Genomic DNA, 19,475 nt, shown 5'->3' on the forward strand with positions numbered 1-19,475 from the left:
AGTGGCTTCAGAGGGTCGACTCCATCCCGTGCACATGCACTGAGCACCTGCTCAACACCAAGCACTTGCAGGACACTCAGAGGCGCCATCGTGGCGTTCCGAGCCCGTTAGGCGCTGGCTGAAGATTCTAGTTCAGGCTGAGAATGGGGCCTGAGAAAGTATTAATGGGCACCCTTTGTGGCCTCAGCTCTGGAGGGGAATCTTTATGAAGAAGGTAGGGAAGAGCCAGTCCTTCCACCCCTGCAGACCCAGACAAGTGCTCCATGAGACCAAGAGGCTGGGATGAGCCATGGGTCTGGGACTTGACTTACAGCTGGTTCCTAACTCTTCCTCTTTTGATTTTAGGTCACAACAATTGGATGCTATCCCCCTGTCCTCTATTCCACGAGCCCCCCCATCCCAGTGTAGCCCGTGTAGATTGTGGAGGAGGCAGGTGCAGAGGAGCCCTGGGGGAGGTGCCCCCAGCCCAGAGCTCCAGGCATGCCCCAACCCAAACCCTCTGCCCCCTGGGGTCTGTGAGTGTCTCAGGGACCTTCACCTTTACTCGTCCCAAGTCTCCCCAACCCCCTCAAGGCAGGGAGCACCCAGACCCTGGCATCATGACCTTGCTGTGTGTGCAGGGAGTCAGTGTAAAGGCACCTTGACCCCTATGCCTCCACTAATCCCCTCTCTTCTCCTTTCAGCGGTCGGATTCATTATAAGGATATGTACAGTTTATTGCGCGTAATATCTCCCCCTCTCGGCTTAGGCAAGAAATGTCCTCATAGGGTTGCTTGCAAGGTTTGATTTCCACTAAAACCTGCTAGCATCCATGGAATGAGTGTGGCTTGGGGTTCTTCAATATATATATTTCATATATATATATATATATCCAAAAAACAGAGCCATCTCTCTCTCTTGCATTAAACTAGAAAATTCTCTTAGCCAACAGAATGCAGTCACGTAGACTTGATGAAGCATGGAACATACCTCTCCGTTCCCTTCAGTCATTCTGCTTGCTCTTAACTGAGGCTGCCCATCCCAGGGTCTCAACGGCACCCCAAATCAGACATCCAGGGGGATTGTAACTTTGCTTTGCCTCCCCCACCATCACCTCCACTCTCTCCCCCTTTACCCTTCGCCTCCCGAAGCCCCCAGCCCCCCTCCCACCACTCCTGGCCCCTCCTCCCCATCTAGGCCCCCTCAGAGACCAGCCTCAGCCAAACCAGAGAACTTTACCCAATTTTTTAAATAACATCGAACTAAAGCATCACTTCCAAAATAAGAGCCCCATGCCCTCCATATCCCACCAGAACCATAGCTCAGAGTCAAAATTGAATCTGACCTCTCTCTCTCTCTCTCCCTGCTTGTGAGCAGTGAAATAATATTTTTTAATTACCTTTTCTTCCATTGTTTCCTCCTCTTTTCTATTTATTTGAAATACCTATTTTATTGTTCTCTGCATCGTTCTCTCTATATTTTTTTGGCTCGTGTGGTTTTGGTTTTGGTTTTTCTCCGTTTCTTCCCCTCCCTCCACCTCCCCTTCCTTTGGTTTTCCGTCCCCATTCCCATTTTTGTTTTCGGTGCTGCCAGGGGCCGCATGCCTTACCCGGACATGTATCAGATGCTGAGACACATGTCTCCGCCCCTGGGTCTGGGGAAGAAGTGTCCGGCCAGAGTGGCTCACAAGGTAGATTAGCTTTGCTGACCACCAACGTCCGGGCACTGGGGATTTTTCAGTGCTGGCCGCGAACAGCCAGCTGAGTCTCTTTTTCCAGCATTCCTCTTCTTTTTATCTTTTTCCTTTTTTCTTTTCTTTCCTCGAGTAAATGGATCATGATCATTACTTGACTCTAAGGAGAACACTGTGTCCGTCCATTCTGATGAGTGTGTCTTGGTGTTTTGAGACTCCATTATGGCCGACATGTCGGGGGAGGGGGAAGGGAGCTCCCGGTCCCCTCACACCTGGTCTCCTGAAAACCAAATTGGACGCAAACACATGTCAGGGGAGATCACCACTATGCCTCCTTGGCTGCCCACCCAGAGCAGCCCCCCACCTCCCAGGCCGGGGCAGATACCTTTCGGTAGGCCCCCAAAAAGGCAAGGCCCTGGCCCACCTTTTGTACCTTGAACTCCCAGGTCCAACAGTCCCACCCTCCACACACACCTGAAGCTGATCTCTGACCTAGGGCTTTGGGGGATCCAAGACCTCCTGAGGAACACCCACAGCCTTTCTTCCCTTCTCCTCCCTCCCCCAGAGTTGTTCTCTGGCCCCGGTCCCTGTGCCACCCATCTACCACCTCCCCGAGATACCCCAACACGCCTTTCCATTGTTCCAGAGTGGGCAGGCAGGCCGCAGCTGGACCCCTGGACCATGGCACCCTGACGCAGGCCGTGCACGCTGCCTTGGCAGGAGCCTGGGGCGGGCAGGCACCATGGCCGACCGGGGCGGGGGTCAGGTGGGGGTGATGCATGCTGGCTGAAGGAGCAAGGGTCCTGCCGCCAGGCGGAGGGCCAGGCCACCCCTTTAGACCTCTGTCCTGGAATCTCCCTTGGCACCCAAGGACAGATGCTCTGTTTCCTCCAACTCATCCACGAGAAGTTCAGGGATGACCTTGAAAGTGCCCCCCCTAAAAAAAAAAAAAAAAAGAGTATTCCATCATCCCATTCTCTCCTCCACCTTGGCCCACCTGTGTCTGCAACAGTTCTCCCTGCCCCCTCAGTCAGTGCCATCCCTTCCTGCCTGGTGTGGCCGCCTCCCCACAGCCGACCCCTCCCCCCCCTCCATGGTCACAGCCTGGCGAGGCTGCCTCGTGTCAGCTCTGGGATCTCTCTGCCTGTCTCTCCTCTCTGTACTTGTCCTCAGCCTTTCTCTCAGTCTCTGCTTGCCTGAGTAGTGTGTGTGTGTGTGTGTGTGTGTGTGTGTGTGTGTGTGTGTGTGTGTGTGTTGCGCGCGCGCGCGCACACACACACGAGGGAGGGAGAGCCCTTCCCTTCCTGGCCCCTATGCAGGGCCACTGTGAGCCTTAGGCACCTTTGTGCAAGTTGGAAAAGAGCGCCCTTTTCACAGAACACTTTGTTGAAAAATTGTGGTCCAGTGATGTGGTGAGACCAAGACACTGTTCTGACAGCAGCTGGACAGTTGTCATTTGAGTACACAAACCTGCAATTCCTAAAGCCGAGGCTGTTTTGTATGCTGCACAACCTGTACAACTGTGCGCGCGGCCGTGTGTGTGTGTGTGTGTGTGTGTGTGTCTGTGTCTGTGTCTGCCACCCGTCTCCCTCCCCTGCCCCAACCCACCTCTTGTGTTCTGCTCTGGGCTTACCCCCCTTCCCCTTATCCCACTCCGTGTTTCCTGCTATGTGTCTGAAGCCCCTCGTGATCCCCAACCCCCATCTCCGTGCCACCTCCGCCTGGGCTCTGCCCACCAGCCCAGCATTCTCCCACATCACCGAGCACAGGGGCCAGAGCCCCTGCCTGGGACACGGGGAGTCCGTTCTTCCCTGGGACACAGAAACACCCCTTACCTCTTCCCGCACAGCCACACAGAGCCAGGATCCAGACTTGCCCTGAGATACTTTCCACAGAGCTATGAATGAGTCTCGAGATTCCATCTGCATGTGCCCGTCTGCCGTTGTGTGTGTTATGACCCGGCCATGCTGCATGTCTGCGAGCGGCCCACCCCATCGGGGGGCCGCCTGCCTGCTGCTTCTCAGAGAACTGATGTAGTCTATGCCCATCTGGTCTGGTCTGGTCTGGGCAGGGGTGGGTGGGGAGCCAGCGGCCCCAGGGCTGTGGCGTGGCTCCCTCTGCCTGGCTGCTGCATGTCTGCTCTGATCTGGCTTGTGCACTCCTTTGGGGTCAGAATGGAACAGAGCCATCCAGAAGAACTCTGGGGCAGGGCAAGGATCGGGGCCCACCCTGGAAATGACCCAGGGCCCAGCGTGCGGGAGAGGAAGGGGCAGGGGCTCACAGCATAGGAGAGCACCCAGTGCCCTCTCTACGGGCCACCAAGGGAAATCAGGAGATGGAGCACTGGGACAGGTAACCTGAGGGTGGAGGGCACCTTAGCTGCTGCCGTCAGAGTTCTTCCTGGGGCTCCCCAGGTCGGGTGGGTCTGGCTCACGGGGGACCAGGAAGCGTGCTTTGGAATGACTGCCCTCACCTTTGGTTTTCTACAGAGGCTTCTGCGAATGGACCTGCCTGTCGCCGATGACAACACCGTCCACTTCAACTCTACCCTCATGGCTCTGATCCGTACAGCCCTGGACATCAAGATTGCCAAGGGTAAGGGGGCAGGAGTGGGAGCCAAGGGGGAAGACAGGGTGGAGGCGGCCTCGGAGGGGAGGGCAGCAGGCAGCTGGAGGCCCCTCCCTGCCTGAGACCGAGGGAGCCGCTGCCCAGTCCTGGTTTCACTCGCTCACCCACCCGTTCCCTCGCTTGGCAAACATGTAGTGCGCCAGCCTCTGCTCTGAATATGGGGGACACAGCAGCTTACACTTCCAGTGGGGGACAGCTGCCCTTGGAGGTTCTGAAGGAGGTAGGGCGACGAGTCACATGGAGAGCTGCAGGGAAAGTGCCTCAAGCAGTGGGACCAGTAGGTGCAAAGGTTCTGAGCTAGGTGGACACCCAGTGCTACGGGGAACCGATTGGCCCTCTGGACGAGGGGGAGTGCCACGCAGCATCCTGCGAAGAGGAGGGACCCGACCCTACTTGTGTCTGGACACGCCCCCTCTACGGGAGAACGGATGGGGAAGAGGCCAGAGTGGAGTCCACTGACCTAATCCAGGTGAACGCAGGAGAGTTCTGACTGAGAGGATATGGAGAGTTCAAATTCTGGAAATTTACTGGGAGCCAAGCCAACACTTAATCAATGGATTGAGTGTGGGGCATGAGGGAAAGAGAGAAGTCAAGGCCACCCTCGGGTTGGGGCCGTTGCCTGACACACAGAAGAGACGAGAGGGGAAAGTCAGGGGCAAAGGGAGGGCAGAGGCACTTGGAGACACAGAGTGAGCAGGAGGCCCTCCAGGGACATGTCTCGCGGGGTGAGGAGGCTCCGGGTGAAGAGTCTTCCGGCCGCGCTGAAGGTGAAGTCAGGAGGCACCAGGTGCTGCCAGGTTCTAGGCCAAGAGACTGGACCAGCTCGCCAAGAGGATGAATGTGAACCGAGAGACCCCCACAGGCCAAACTCAGGAACACTCCAGTGTTAGAGGGGACTGACAAGGAGGCCAGGGAGGTGGGCAGAGGCCTGGGCAGCATGGGCTCCTGGAGGGCATTTCCAGAAAGAGGGGACCAGCGTATCAGAAGCTGTCCGGCAACCAAGGAAGGTGAGGACCGAGAGCAACCATGGATTTCATGATCGATCACCACTGGCCACTCTGGCCAGGGCGTCTCTCGGGGAGGGGTCAGGGTCCCCCACATGGAGTGGGTTCCAGAAGCCTGACTGTAGACTGGATGTGGCTCGGCAGCTGATGAGACGGCAGGGCAGAGGGAGGTTGTGGTCAGCAGAGAGGAGGAAGTGGGAGGAGCTGGCAGAGGGCAGGGTGCAGCCTCTTGCAGAGTTGGACATCGGGCAGGGCTCCACCCCAGCTAAAGCCACTGGGCTATCAGTAGGAAGGCTGATTGAACTTCAGGGATGGAAGCTCCTTCCAGAATCCTAAGGAGACGAGGGGCACGAGGAGCCAAGGCCAGAAGTTGCTCAGGAAGTGGGGGGTTTGGGAGAGGATCAGCAGCTTTCAGTGGGACAGTGCCCAGTGGAGGGGGACACATTGGGTATAGACATTGTTAGAAGTGGGAAACATGGCCCTGGCCAGTTAGCTCAGCAGTAGAGCATCGGCCCGGTGTGTGGATATCCTGGGTTCAATTCCCAGCCAGGGCACACAGAAGAAGCACCTATCTGCTTCTCCACCCCTCCCGCTCTCTTTTCTCTCTGTCTCTCTCTTCCCCTCCCACAGCCGAGGCTCCATTGGAGCAAAGTTGGCCTGGGCGCTGAGGATGGCTTCATGGCCTCCACCTCAGGCACTAGATAGAATGGCTCCGGTTGCAGCGGAGCAACACCCAAGATGGGCAGAGCATCGCCCCCTGGTGGGCATGCCGGGTGGATCCCAGTTGGGCACATGTGGGAGTCTCTCTCCCTCCCCCTGCTTCTCACTTCGGAAAATAACAACAACATAAAAAAAGAAGTGGGAAACATGAAGATGAAGGTAGAGAGGGCAGTAGGAGCCACCCAAAAGAGCGTGAAAGATCACAGGGAGTGAAGATGAGGCTCGGGACAGCAGAAGTGTAGGTGGGGACCAGGCCCTTGTCTGGCACACAGGGGATGTTTCTTTCTCATGCAACAAGGCAGAGGCAGGCAGCCAGGCACAAGTCTCTGGTCGAGCCCAGGTTCTGTGAATATTGTGGCTCTGCTTGTCCCAGACGGCTCCCTCATCAGCATAGTTGAAGCTGGGCCAGGCCCAGCCAGGGCAGTGCAGCAGCAGGAGAGTAGGCAGCTGTTCCCTCTGGTCAGGTGGCAGAGTCACGTTCTGTGGGGCTCTGTCCTCACTGGAAACCTTGGCAGATGACTTCACCCTCTCCAAGCTTCAGTTCATGTATTAGCTAGTTATGCCATAACATATGACCACAAACTTAGCAGCTTAAAGCACACCTATTTGCCAGCTCACAGTTCTATAGGTCAGAAGTCCTGATGGGCTCAACTGGGCTCTCACAAGCCCAAAATCAAGGAATCAGCCAGGCTGGGATCTTCTCCAGGAGCTCGGGGGCGTACCTGAGCTAATACCAGGAGTCTGCATGCCTGCCCACCTTCCCTGTGCCCATCTTCGGCCCTGAGGTTGAAAAAAAGGAATGCCTTCTGCTGTTGTCTTAGAAAGGGCCAAATCCAGGCAAACCCCACCCAAACTCCCGTTCAGGACTCCACGTGGCTGACCAAACCATACTGTCTGGTCCTTTAATTCCCCAAAGATCAGGCTATCTGAAGTGGGGTCTGCAATGCCCAGAAAGTTCTGGGGTGAGTATCATGGGAGTCGAAGGGCTTTGACCTGCTGAACCAAAGGGGTGCTATGGCACGTTGTTATCTCCCGGAAACGGAGCCACGTTGCTCACAGCTCATTGAGTAAGAACCGTTCATTGAATACCCGCTGTGTGCCCACCCTGTCCTCAGCACATGGGACATGGCAGTGAAAGACATGAGCCTCCAGCCGTTGTGGGGCTGCAGGAAAACAGGCGACAAAAAGTAATGATTCTAAGTCGAATATGTAACATATTCAAAGGTGATAAATGCTGTAGGAAAAGATAGTGTGCTCGCTTGGCAGCAGCAACACTAAAAATAGCCTGACTGGATAGCTCAGCTGGTTAGAGCAGCGTCCCAATACACAGAGGTTGCAGGTTCGATCCCCAGTTGGGGCACACACAGGAACAGGTCGATGTTTCTTTCTTTTCTTTTTTTAGAGTGCGAAAAGAAGCGAGAGAGGGAAGCATCAACTCGTGGTTGCTTCACTTTAGTTTTGCATTGATTGCTCCTAGTACGTGCCTGATGGGAGGGGAGCTCAAACTGAGCCAGAGGCCCTTTGCTCAAGCCAGTGACCTTGGGCTTCAAACCAGCAACCATTGGGCTCAAGCTGGCGACCTTGAGGTCATGTTGATGATCTTACACACACTCAAGCCAGCAACCTTGCACTCAAACTGGCACGCCCTTGCTCAAGCCATTGAGCACACGCTCAAGCCAGTGACCTTGGGGTTTCGAACCTGGGACCTCAGCGTCCTGGGTCAGTGCTCTATCCATTGTGCCACCTCCTGGTCAGTCCTGATCAATGTTTCTCTCTCTCTTTCTCTAAAATCAATTTTAAAATAATTAAAGAGAGAGAGCAGAGGCAGGGGTTGGGGAGCGAGGTCAGGGTTTACACCTTAAGTCAGCTGTTCTCAAACAGTGGCCATTCTGCCCCCAGGGACACTAGGCAATGTCTGGAGACATTTTTGATTGTCACACTGAGAGGGGGCTGGTGCTAATGGCCTATGGTGTGCAAAGGCCAGGATGCTGCTGATACTGCTAAATGTCCCAGGGTGTGCAGGACAGACCCTGTGACAGAGACTCTACCACAGGGCCTACAGAAGGCAATAGGGAAGGGGAGGACTCTTGGGCTTATATAGTCTGGAACACCGCAAGTTCATGAGTGACTGTTGCCTGCAGGAACAGACTGGAACGTCCTGTCCTTGGGAGCCCTGGTGTTAATAATTCTGTAACTGGGGGAGGAATAAACCTGGATTCAACCTTGAGGGAACTGTGTGGCCCTAGGCAAGGACCAGGTGGGAATCCTCTAAGGATGTTCCCTTTGATTAACTGTCAATGACAATCCTGAATTCTAGGCCTCCCAGTGAAATGAAGCAGGAGCGGAAGGTGATGGTTCTCAACCGGCAGATAATGTCCCCCAGGGGACACTTAGCAATGTCTGGACACAGGTTTGGTTGTCAAGACTTGGGAAAGAAGGTACTACTGGCATCTAGTGGGTGCTGCTCAACATATTACAATGCACACAACAGCCCCCCACGTGCCAACTGTGCTGACGGAGGCCCAGGAACCCTGCCTGACTCCCTTACCTAACTCAGAAGCCAAGAGCAGGTGCTTTTGTCAGCTCAGGGGCTATAACAAATTACAAACTGGGGGGCTTAAACAACATGAATGTATTTTCTTATATTTCTGGAGGCTGAAAGCCCAAGATCAAGGTGCTGCCAGGGTTGGTTTCTCCCAAGGCCTCTCTCAGCCAACCACAGATGGCCGGCGCCCTTCTTACTGTGTCCTCACCTGGCCTTTCCTCGGCACATGCACAGCCTTGGTGTCTCTCCCCCTTTTATAGGACACCAGTCCTATTGGAGTGAAGACCACCCTTATGACCTTATGTAACTTTAATTACCTCCTTAAAGGCCTCATCTCCACATACATTCACACTGGGACTTAGGGCTTCGACATGGTTTTGGGGAGACACAGTTCTGTTCATAACAGCAGGTGTCTTCTTTTTCTCTACTAGAAACAGGACATATCTACACTGTAAGAAGAGAATGACTTTTAACAGGGAGTCATAAAGAAGAGTGTCATATTCTCTTCTTTCTATTCCTGTGTGCCCGAGGTCACAGAGATCCTGGACACCTCACTTAGCTAGACTGGACAGGAGATACAGTTATGAATTCCAACTGCTTCCCATGAGGAAAGAAACACTGTCATAGGTTGGTGCCCAAGGCTCTCCCACAATAGTCTTGACCTCCTAACTGCTGCAGGGCCACAGATTAGCCCCACCTACAGCTGTGCCCCCAATAACCACAGCCCATTGCATCACCTGAGGTGAAAAAGAAAGACCAGATAATTGAGGGCGCCCTCTAGTGGGTGATATAGGAAACGAGTGACAATAAGTACAGAGAAAATAAAGGCATAGAAGGTGATGGGGGGTTGTTTTAAGTAGGGAGTGCAGCTAGAAAGCTTCTCTGATAAAAGGTTTGAGCAGGTTCCTGAAGGAGGAAGGGAATCCCATAGATATTTGTAGAAAGGATGATCCTGACAGTGGTAACAGCCCATGCAAAGGCCCTGAAGGAGAATGCCTGGTGTGTTTGAGGAACAGTGAGAAGGTCACCATTGTTGGAACAGAGTGAGTGAAGTGGGGAAGTAAAGGGGACAAAGGCAGATAGTGCAGGACCCTGTGAACTTGGGCGATCACATTGGATGAAATAGAACCCTGAGGACTGCTCTGAACAGAGGACCCACCTGACTCAGGTGCTCATAGCTGCCCTCTGGTGGCTGTGGGAGGGACAGGAAGGGCTAGGCAGAGGCGACTGCTCTGGTCTAGACAGTTCAGCTTCCTATCATCACCTCAGTATTCTCTGAGCTTAACCTACAAAAAGGCTCTCCTGAAGGATTTTTCCCAAAATAAAGACACCTGTCTCCAGAGTCATGTGGGCAAAGATGAGTGAAAGTCCTGCAGGTGTCTGTGCTTTGACCCACATCTACTGAGGAGACGCTGGGTGGTGCCGGAGGCAGCTCTAGGCTGGACCTGGGAGAAGGAAGAGTGGGGAAGGCTGGGAGAGAGGCCTGCAGGGAGGGGAAGCACAGTGGGATGTCGGGGCTGCCCGCCAGGGCAACTGTTCAGCCTGTGTGCCCCAGTAGATGGTTGTTTGAACACTGAAATACTCTTCTAATGGCTGATAGCCAGCCCCTGCCCTTCTCCTAGATCTCCTAGACCTTCCCCCACAATATAGCAACTACAAAGTTAATATTTGGCTCAGAGGGGGCCTTGGGACCCTTGTATAGCTCTGTTATAAATGTCTCTTTTATACCTGCTGGTGTTTGGAGCATGCCCCTGTGCCCAACAGTGGGGGCTCTGAAAGAGAAGTAGGAGTGAAGGCAAGGCTGGTGTATTAGTCGGGCTGGGTGAGAATATGCTGCCATAGCAAACAGCCCCACGGTCTCACACCAACAAAGGTTCACTTCTCACTCCCATCAGTGTGTCCTTTCTAGGTTAGCAAGGGGGCTCTGTTCATCAGAGGGGGGCTAGGCCTGAGAGAGCCACTGTCCCTTATGTCACCAGCTATCATGACAGAACAAAAAGAACCCAGGACAGTCATTCAGTGGCCATTAAATGCCCAAAGAGACACCTCACTCTGATCACATCTCACTGGCAAAACTCATCATATGGCCCCAGCCAACCACAGGGTCCAGCACGGGTCATACTACCATGTACTCAGGCAGGAATCACTGGGACCAGGGATCAACAATGCCCAAAGGTCACATCAACGGAAACGAAGACTTGGTTGGGAAAACCTCCACCAGAACTGCCCCGTGGCATGCTAGCCTCCCTGGCCTCACCCCAGACTGATGGCCTGCTGTGGTCACAGTCCTATGGAGACACTGTTTTAAGGCTGCACACACATTAACTACTTTATTTTAGACAGAGAAGAAGGAAAAGAGAGAGAAACATCGATTTGTTGTTTAACTTATTTATGCATTCATTGGTTGATTTTTTTATGTACCCTGACCAGGGATCAAACCCACAAACTTAGTGTATCGGGATGATGCTCTATCTTACTGAGCTACCTGGCCAGGGCCACATTAATTACTTTAAACATCAAACAATTAGCCTGACCTGTGGTGGCGCAGTGGATAAAGCGTCGACCTGGAAATGCTGAGGTCGCCAGTTCGAAACCCTGGGCTTGCCTGGTTAAGGCACATATGGGAGTTGATGCTTCCAGCTCCTCCCTCCTTCTCTCTCTCTGTCTCTCTCTCTACCTCTCTCTCTCTCTCTGTCTCTCCCCCTCCTCTCTAAAATGAATTTTTAAAAAAAAGGAAAAAAAGCCTGACCTGTGGTGGTGCAGTGGATAAAGCGTCGACCTGGAAATGCTGAGATCGCCGGTTCGAAACCCTGGGCTTGCCTGGTCAAGGCACATATGCGAGTTGATGCTTCCAGCTCCTCCCCCCTTCTCTCTCTCTCTGTCTCTCTCTCCTCTGTCTCTCTCCTCTCTAAAAATGAATAAATTAAAAAAATTAAAAAAGAAAAGAAAAGAAAAAAAATATTTAAACATCAAACAATTAAGTGAGGCAGGTATAATTGCTGTCATCCCCACCTTGCAAACAGGGAGAATGAGGCACAGACCAATACCTAAGTCGTGCAGTTGGGAATTGGGTTTTGACCTGGGCTATCCAGCCCCTCCCAATGCTGAACTGTGCCCCACTCAGCTGCTCTACAGCCCTGCCCCTGTTGAGGACTAGAGGGAGCCCCCAAGGTCATTTCTTCTCTGGGCCAGCCCCACTGGGCACTCTGGGACCTGTGGGAACCAGGACTCCAGAGCACTGGGTAGGCAGCAGCTGCTGGCTTGGTAGCTGTTCTAGAGGCCAGCAGGCGCCCAGGCAAACAATCAGGGCCTCTCTGTGCCCACATTACAGGAGGGGCCGACAAACAGCAGATGGATGCCGAACTACGGAAAGAGATGATGGCCATCTGGCCCAACCTGTCCCAGAAAACACTGGACCTGCTGGTCACCCCTCATAAGTGTAAGAACCCAGACTGGCCTGGCCCTGGGCCCCAACCTGCCAGAACAGAGGGGGAGGGAAAGAAGAGGCACCGGGCCAGGGGATACATACAGGGGCCCCAGCCACAGTGAACTTGCTCTGTGCCCCCAGCCACGGACCTGACAGTGGGGAAGATCTATGCGGCCATGATGATCATGGAGTACTACCGGCAAAGCAAAGCCAAGAAGCTGCAGGCCATGCGTGAGGAGCAGGTATGGCCCAGGACCCTCCAATGATCTTCCCTCTGGGGTTACCCAGGCTGAGAGACTGTAGCTTCCTTGTCACCATGAGGACCACCTGGAACACTGGGACGTGGCCAAGCCCCAGGACAGGTCATTGCAAAGTAAGGTTGTGCCCAGGAGACATAACCTGGATTAATTCACCTGCTCCATCAACATTTACAGAGTGCCTACTGTGTGTCAGGTGCTGTTCTTAGAACAAGAGTCAAAGCTCTCCCCATGGCCCCCAAGGCCTTGCATAATCACCTTGTCTCCTCCCACTGCCCCTCTTGCTTACTCTATTCTGCTACAAGACCTTGCTGTTCCCCAAACTCAAACTCATAGTCCTTCCTCAGGGCCTTTGCACTGGCTATTCCCTCTGCCTGGGGATGCAGCTGTCAGCAAAGCAGACCAAAAGCCCAGTTGGGGAAATGCGTACCAACAATGACAAGCGTCTAACGGGAGGACCCTGGGAGGAGTGCCTGGGGGAGGGGTGCAGCCTGAAATGGGAGTCAGGCGAGACCTCCCTGAGGAAGTAACTTTCCTGGTGGTTTCTTTTTCTTTTTAGAGATAGAGACAGGAAGGGAGAGAGATGAGAAACATCAACTTGTAGTTGTGTCATTTTAGTTGTCATTGATTCTCATATGTGCCTTGACAGGGGTGGGCTCAAGCTGAGCAAATGGCCCCTTGCTCAAGCCAGCAACCTTGGGCTCATTCCAGTGACCTGTGGGCTCAAGTCAACATGATCCCACGCTCAAGCCAGTGATTCTGCGCTCAAGCCGGCAGCCTCAGGTTCTTGAACCTGGGATCTGTGTGTCCCATGATGCTCTGTCAATTGTGCCACCACCAGTTAGGCTTGAGTAGGTGACTTCAGAGCAAAGGCTTGAAGGAAAAGGAAAGAAGGTGAGCCAAGCAGATATCTGGAGGAAGGCAGAGGGAATAGCCAGTGCAAAGGCCCTGAGGAAGGACTATGAGTTTGAGTTTGGGGAACAGCAAGGTCTTGTAGCAGAATAGAGCAAGCAAGAGGGGCAGTGGGAGGAGACAAGGTGATTATGCAAGGCCTTGGGGGCCATGGGGAGAATTTTGACTCTTGTTCTAAGGAGCTCCTCAGTAGAGAAAAGTGACCTCAAGCAGGTTTTGATGCGCGCCCTCTGGTGGCCAAAAAGAGTAAGGGCTAGAGCCGGGAGACCAGAAAGGATGATGCTGCACTGGTTCCAGTGGGAGATTATGGGGCTGGACCTGGGTGGGGACCATGGACGCAGTTCTGGATGGATTTAGAAAAAAGAGGTTAGTGAGCTGACTGAGCAATCATACCTGAGTATGTGTCCCCTCCACAGCTCCCCCACCTGTCCTTATCCCACACACACAGACGGTCTGCACACACGCTGCTCTCTTCCTCCCCAGAACCGAACACCTCTCATGTTCCAGCGCATGGAGCCCCCGTCACCAACGCAGGAGGGGGGGCCCGGCCAAAATGCCCTCCCCTCCACCCAGCTGGACCCAGGAGGAGGCCTGTGAGTGTCACTCGGGATAGGAGGAAGGATTGGAAGGACAGGGAGTGCCAGTCCTAGATACAGAAGGCCCTGGAATGCCCACTGCCACTATGGCCTGTGTCTCACATGCAGGATGGCTCATGAAAGTGGCATCAAGGAGAGCCCTTCCTGGGTGACCCAGCGAGCCCAGGAGATGTTCCAGAAGACGGGCCCGTGGAGCCCGGAGCGGGGGCCCCCCACCGACATGCCCAACAGCCAGCCCAATTCTCAGGTGCCTGTCCTCCCCCTGGGCCTCCCCTGCCCGCCTGCAGCTCCACACACATCAAGCTGCCCCTGGGGTCCATGTGTCCAGCCCCGGGGCTCACCCAACCATGCCATATGCCCTGCAGTCTGTAGAGATGCGAGAAATGGGCCGAGATGGCTACTCAGACAGTGAGCGCTACCTCCCCATGGAAGGCCAGGCCCGGGCTGCCTCCATGCCCCGCCTCCCTGCAGAGAACCAGGTGAGCGCTTTCACCCACCCCCCTGGGGTGGACTCGGGCCCCAGAGGCCCTGCCTCCCAAAGCCCAGGACCTATCCTTTCTCCTCTGGGACCCAGGTCTGGGTGGGATCTCCTGTACCCTCAGCTGGAGCGAGCAGGACCTACCTGGCATGCCCAGGGCAACTAAGGCCCTTGTCCTCTTAGCTCCTCCCAGTGGAGGGCTGAGAAGAAGGTGCTCTCTGGGAGCAGGGGGCAGTAGCCACTGCCAGGTTTGCCTCTTCCCTGTTTGGGGGTGCTGAGGCAGGAGGATGTGGAGGACACATGTGGGGGTGTGGGAGGTGATTTGTAAGACTGCAATCAAGAATACAAGCGCACATGTACACAGGCATACACACGCACACATACACATATGTGTGTTTGCACACACATGCACAAATTGATCTGCTTTCAGAAACCTGGCAGGTCCTGGCAGACCTGATGGCAGAGTCTGGGGAGGGCCTAGGACAGCTGGGGTTTGTCCTGTCTGGTCTCTGTGGGGGCTGCTGGGGAGGGACAGGGGCGTGTGCCTGATGTGTGTCTGTGTGTGGCTGCTTTACCCAGCTGCAGGGCCCTGGGAAGGAGGTGGGTGTGCCCATCCCACTGCCCCAGGCCCGTGGAGAGGGAAGCGAGAAGCATGGCTGGCTGCCCACCTGGCCCAAGGGGCCGGGCAGCATATCTGACTGCAGAGGGCTGCCTGTGTGCTGTGCCAAACCATCTGCACGGGACGGAAGGCTGCGGGGCCTGGCTGGGCCAGGTCGTCGGGCCTGACCTCTGGCTGCTGGAAACCTGGGTGGGAGGCACCCAGCCTGCATGTAGCTGCCTAGCACCATCCTGCCAGCCACTGCCCCCCAGGACTTAGCTGCTGGGCCCCAAGAGAGGGTTGGTACAAACCCAGCTGATAGCTATCTCCCCAACCGCTGTACCCCATCCAAGCTTTGAGTGTCAGCTGGAGCCAAGGCTGCAGGTATTGCATGAGGCAGAGCCCTGGGCCAGGGGCCTATCGCCACACCTTCCCATCTGTCTGTCTCGTGCCTCTGCCATCTGTCTGTCTGTGGTGTCTCCTGTCTGTTCCCTCTGTGACCCCGAGAGGACTGCCGGCCAGGCCAGGGGTCACCACTTGCCAAGTATTTTAACTTGCCTTTTCCTCCCTCCATTCTCCCCCTCACTCCTCAGGTCTATGTTAACACCTCTCACTCCCTCTCTTGGCTTTTATATTTATTTTCTTCTTTCTGTTTTTTCTGTGTGCACCATCCCGTGGGGCTGTGACAGAGGAGAAGGGGCCGGCCACGTGGGAATAACCTCAGTGTATGTACCGCCTGCCACCCAGCTGGGCTCTGGCCCCCTCTTCCCATCCACCCCCCCCCTCGGGGGCGTCCTGTCATCTCTGCTGTCCCAGACTTCACCCTTTCTTTGCAGAAAACACCAGTGGAGCCCTATCCTCATGTGTGTTGTTCTCTGTGTGCCCCACCTGTGCCCTGGGTGGGGGTTAACACTACTCTACCCCACTTCCCCTCCACCTTCTCCACCTCTTTCTCTTCAGAGCCTCACTCCAGGGGGTCCATTCCAAGAATCCTGAACTGTGCACCCCAAAACTTGGCCCACTCTATCTCACTTCCCTGATCACCCCGACCCTCTGGTCTTGCAGCCCTGTGTCCTTTAAAACTCCTGCCTTGGACAGTGCCACCAGTCACTCAGCTGAGCTGAGCCCTAGGTCCTGTCCACCCTGTCCTCCTCTCTTCTCCCAGATGCAGAGAACCACAGGCCCCCTCCCTCCAGGCCTTGACCCCAGAAGGTGCGGCACACACAGGCTCCCAGGCCACAGGCCGAGAATGAGAGGGCAGGTCTCCCAGGACCTTGAGTGCCAGGGCAGCCCTCAGGTGGGCAGGAAGACCCGGGCCTTGCTGGCCAAAAAGGACAGTGAGCTTGGGTGCTGGGCACTTGGTCCTTAGCCTGTAGGCCGGGAGCTCCTCGCCCTCCAGGAAAGCAGGCAGGGGGGGCACAGGGCATGCTGCCCAGGGCCTGGGTCCCCAGGTTTGCACTCTGGATGAGCAAAGCGCTTCTCTTCAGCCAGGCCCCATGTCTGTGGCTGGATACTCAGGACCTAGAGGTGCCCCTGGGGATGGTCCTGAGAAGGAGCAGGGATGGATCAGACAGAGCCTCCCAGCCAGAAACCAGGAAGGGCCTGGGAGGGGACAGAGACATCCCCGGGCCCTGGTTGAGCAGGAGCCAAGCACCCTCCCTCCTGGACCTGGATGGTCACACTTCATCACTGATGGCTGACGGGGCAGGACAGATCAGAACAACTTGCTGTCAGCCGCTAACTCCAGCGTGCTGACCTGTCCTCCCCAGATCATCTCCGATGCCAGCCCCATGAAGCGCTCAGCCTCTGTGCTGGGCCCCAAGGCCCGGCGCCTGGACGACTACTCTCTGGAGAGGGTGCCTCCTGAACAGAACCAGCGGCACCACCAGCGGCGCCGTGACCGTGGCCACCGAGCCTCCGAGCGCTCCCTCGGCCGCTACACAGATGTGGACACAGGTGGGCCACTCCACATAGGCTATACCGGGGGACACAGGAGGGAAGAGGGGAAGAGAAGGCAGATGAGGATAGACACAAAGAGAGAAGAGAAGGCCTACATGGGACAGAGCTGGGCCAAGGATCCTGGGAACCAGACGCCCTTGGTCCAGAGAAGACACCTCTCTCTGCAACCCACAGACCCCCTTGGTGGCCTCCTGTGTGCATGTCCTACCCCACCTCATAGCCTTCTATCCTCTGCTCAGGCTTGGGGACAGACCTGAGCATGACCACCCAATCGGGGGACCTGCCATCAAAGGAGCGGGACCAAGAGCGGGGCCGGCCCAAGGACAGAAAGCACCGACAGCACCATCACCACCACCACCACCACCACCACCACCCCCTACCCCCCGACAAGGAGCGCTATGCCCAGGACTGGCCTGACCACCGGGCCCAGGCCCGGGACCAGCGCTGGTCTCGCTCACCTAGTGAGGGCCCCGAGCACATGACACACCGGCAGGTGGGTGTGGCAGGAACTGTCTTCAGACTCACCCGTGGGGGACCAGGGAGGGGGGTCCCTCACATCCCACAGCCACTCTGTATAGGGTCCTCACTCCCCACTTTGACCTCTGACCTTGCCCACCATTGGGCTCCTTCCCAAGCTAAGAGGGGCCTGGGCAAGGTCGGACACTGCCTCCTGCCACTCTGCCCCCAGCCCTCTGCCCACCTGCTGCCCCTCCCTGCCTGCAGCTGCTTCCTCTTTGGTTGTGGATCACTTTGAGTTCTGGCCAGCCTGGTCCTTATGGCTCATGCGGTGCTGGCTACCCACTGCCTTTTGCTTTCCTTTAACCCGGCTTCCGTTTTTGTTCCGATTATGATTTCTGTCCTCTGGACGCCTGTGAGTAATTTTTTAAACTTCTGCTATTTTAACCCCGAAACTTACAAAACTCCATTTCTCATTTCTCTTTTCACTTTGTTGTGTTGGTTTTTGACTTCCTCTGCCCTCTTTGTCTCTCTCCCTCCTCCCCCTCCCCTTTCTCCTCCTCCTCTTCCTCCTCTTCCTTTTTGTGGCTGTTGCTTTTTTCCTTTTTTTCCATTCAAATGTCCTGTGTCCCCCCATCCCCTCCCCCTTCCGCCCCTCTCCTGTCCTCTGGTTTTCCTTTGCCCTCTCCCTCCCTGTGTCTCCTCCTGTCTCCTTCTGGTTGATTTTGTTGTATCTTTTTTTTTGATTTCCTTTGTTTCAATTTTCGTGTAGGGCAGTAGTTCCGTAAGTGGAAGCCCAGCCCCCTCAACATCTGGTACCAGCACTCCGCGGCGGGGCCGCCGCCAACTCCCCCAGACCCCCTCCACTCCCCGGCCACACGTGTCCTATTCCCCTGTGATCCGCAAGGCCGGCGGCTCCGGGCCCCCGCAGCAGCAGCAGCAGCAGCAGCAGCCGCCGCCGGTGGCGCGGCCTGGCCGGGTGGCCCCCAGCGGCACGCGGAGGTACCCGGGCCCCGCAGCCGAGCCTCTGGCGGGAGAGCGGCCGCAGGGGGGACACAGCAGCAGCCGCTCACCCGCAGTGGAGCGGCGGGGCCCGGCCCGGAGCGAGTCTCCCAGAGCATGTCGCCACGGCGGGACGCGGTGGCCGGCGTCGGTTACACACGCCTCCGAGTGGTCCCCGGGCCCCCGGCACCATGGTTACTACCGGGGTTCCGACTACGACGAGGCCGATGGCCCGGGCGGCGATGGGGACGATGGGCCCTATGACGCGCCGCCCCCCGCGCGACACTCATGCTCGCCCAGGACTTCCCGGGCCGCGGGCCCGACCTGCGCGTCGCCTTCTCGGCATGGCCGGCGACTCCCCAACGGCTACTACCCGGCCCACGGACCGGCCAGGCCCCGGGGGCCAGGCTCCCGGAAAGGCCTGCACGAAGCCTACAGCGAGACAGACGACGACGACTGGTGCTAAGCCCGGGCGAGGTGGCACCCGCGCCCGCCCGGCCCCCTCCCCCCCACGCACCCCACGCACACACCCCACGGGGAGGAGCCGCGGCCCGGCCGCGAGGCCACCTCGCTGCCACCTGCCCAGCACACAGGGGAGGCCGGGGAGAGGACCTGCCGGGCGCCCCCGGAACCTGGAGGGAGTCCCCAGGGCCGGACACACCAGGGTGTCCCACAAAGACCCTCAGCACCCCCCTCAGCCCCCACGACGGGGGCCCTCGGAGGACAGACAAACCACACAGCCAAGGGATTCGAATTAACTCAGCCATTTTTGGAGAACCTTGGGGAAAATGGAAATTTAAAACAAAAACATTTTTAAAAGAAAAAACGGGGAGAAAAAAATCGCTTCTATTGATGAGTTTTATCATCTCAGTTGAATCTTTCCTTCCCCTGGTGAACGCGAGCTGGTGGCCCGTGTGTGGCAGAGAAAAGGAAACCCAGCGTCCCACACAGACCTCCACCTGACACGCTCATGCCCCCCACACACGTTCCCGGACACACACAGGAGTGCTTGCTGGTTATACCAAACCCTACTATTACTGCCTGCAGAAATCGATTTAAAAAAAATAAACAATTTTTAAAAGGACAAAAAAATTAATGATTGAGAGAGGAAGCATTTTTTTCTGACATTTGGGTCCTGCTTGAAATAACAAAAGAAAAAAGAACACCACCACCAATTTCCTTTGCTTCTTTTTTGCCTTTTTCCTACCTTGTTTGAAAACT

At 55.9% G+C, this 19,475-nt stretch overlaps 1 protein-coding gene across 4 annotated transcripts in view; it reads left to right on the plus strand.

Moving 5' to 3' along the window:
• CACNA1A (calcium voltage-gated channel subunit alpha1 A) overlaps positions 1-18,848 on the plus strand; it is a 350,805-nt gene extending 331,957 nt beyond the window's left edge. For 3 of the 4 annotated variants that reach the window (XM_066347671.1, XM_066347655.1, XM_066347663.1), the window contains 11 exons: positions 1,573-1,669; positions 4,162-4,267; positions 11,901-12,008; positions 12,138-12,238; positions 13,649-13,758; positions 13,870-14,008; positions 14,127-14,240; positions 15,527-15,562; positions 16,607-16,793; positions 17,036-17,289; positions 18,025-18,848. In XM_066347671.1, coding sequence (XP_066203768.1) covers positions 1,573-1,669; positions 4,162-4,267; positions 11,901-12,008; positions 12,138-12,238; positions 13,649-13,758; positions 13,870-14,008; positions 14,127-14,240; positions 15,527-15,562; positions 16,607-16,793; positions 17,036-17,289; positions 18,025-18,720 — 1,948 coding nt within the window. In that variant the 3' untranslated portion in view covers positions 18,721-18,848. Of the gene's footprint in view, positions 1-683; positions 781-1,572; positions 1,670-4,161; positions 4,268-11,900; positions 12,009-12,137; positions 12,239-13,648; positions 13,759-13,869; positions 14,009-14,126; positions 14,241-15,526; positions 15,563-16,606; positions 16,794-17,035; positions 17,290-18,024 lie in introns of all 4 variants that reach the window. The other variant, XM_066347649.1, reaches the window with a different exon arrangement.
• Positions 18,849-19,475: the final 627 nt, after the last annotated feature.

The sequence above is a fragment of the Saccopteryx leptura genome, chromosome 1, assembly GCF_036850995.1.
Source record: "Saccopteryx leptura isolate mSacLep1 chromosome 1, mSacLep1_pri_phased_curated, whole genome shotgun sequence".
NCBI classification, from domain to species: domain Eukaryota; kingdom Metazoa; phylum Chordata; class Mammalia; order Chiroptera; family Emballonuridae; genus Saccopteryx; species Saccopteryx leptura.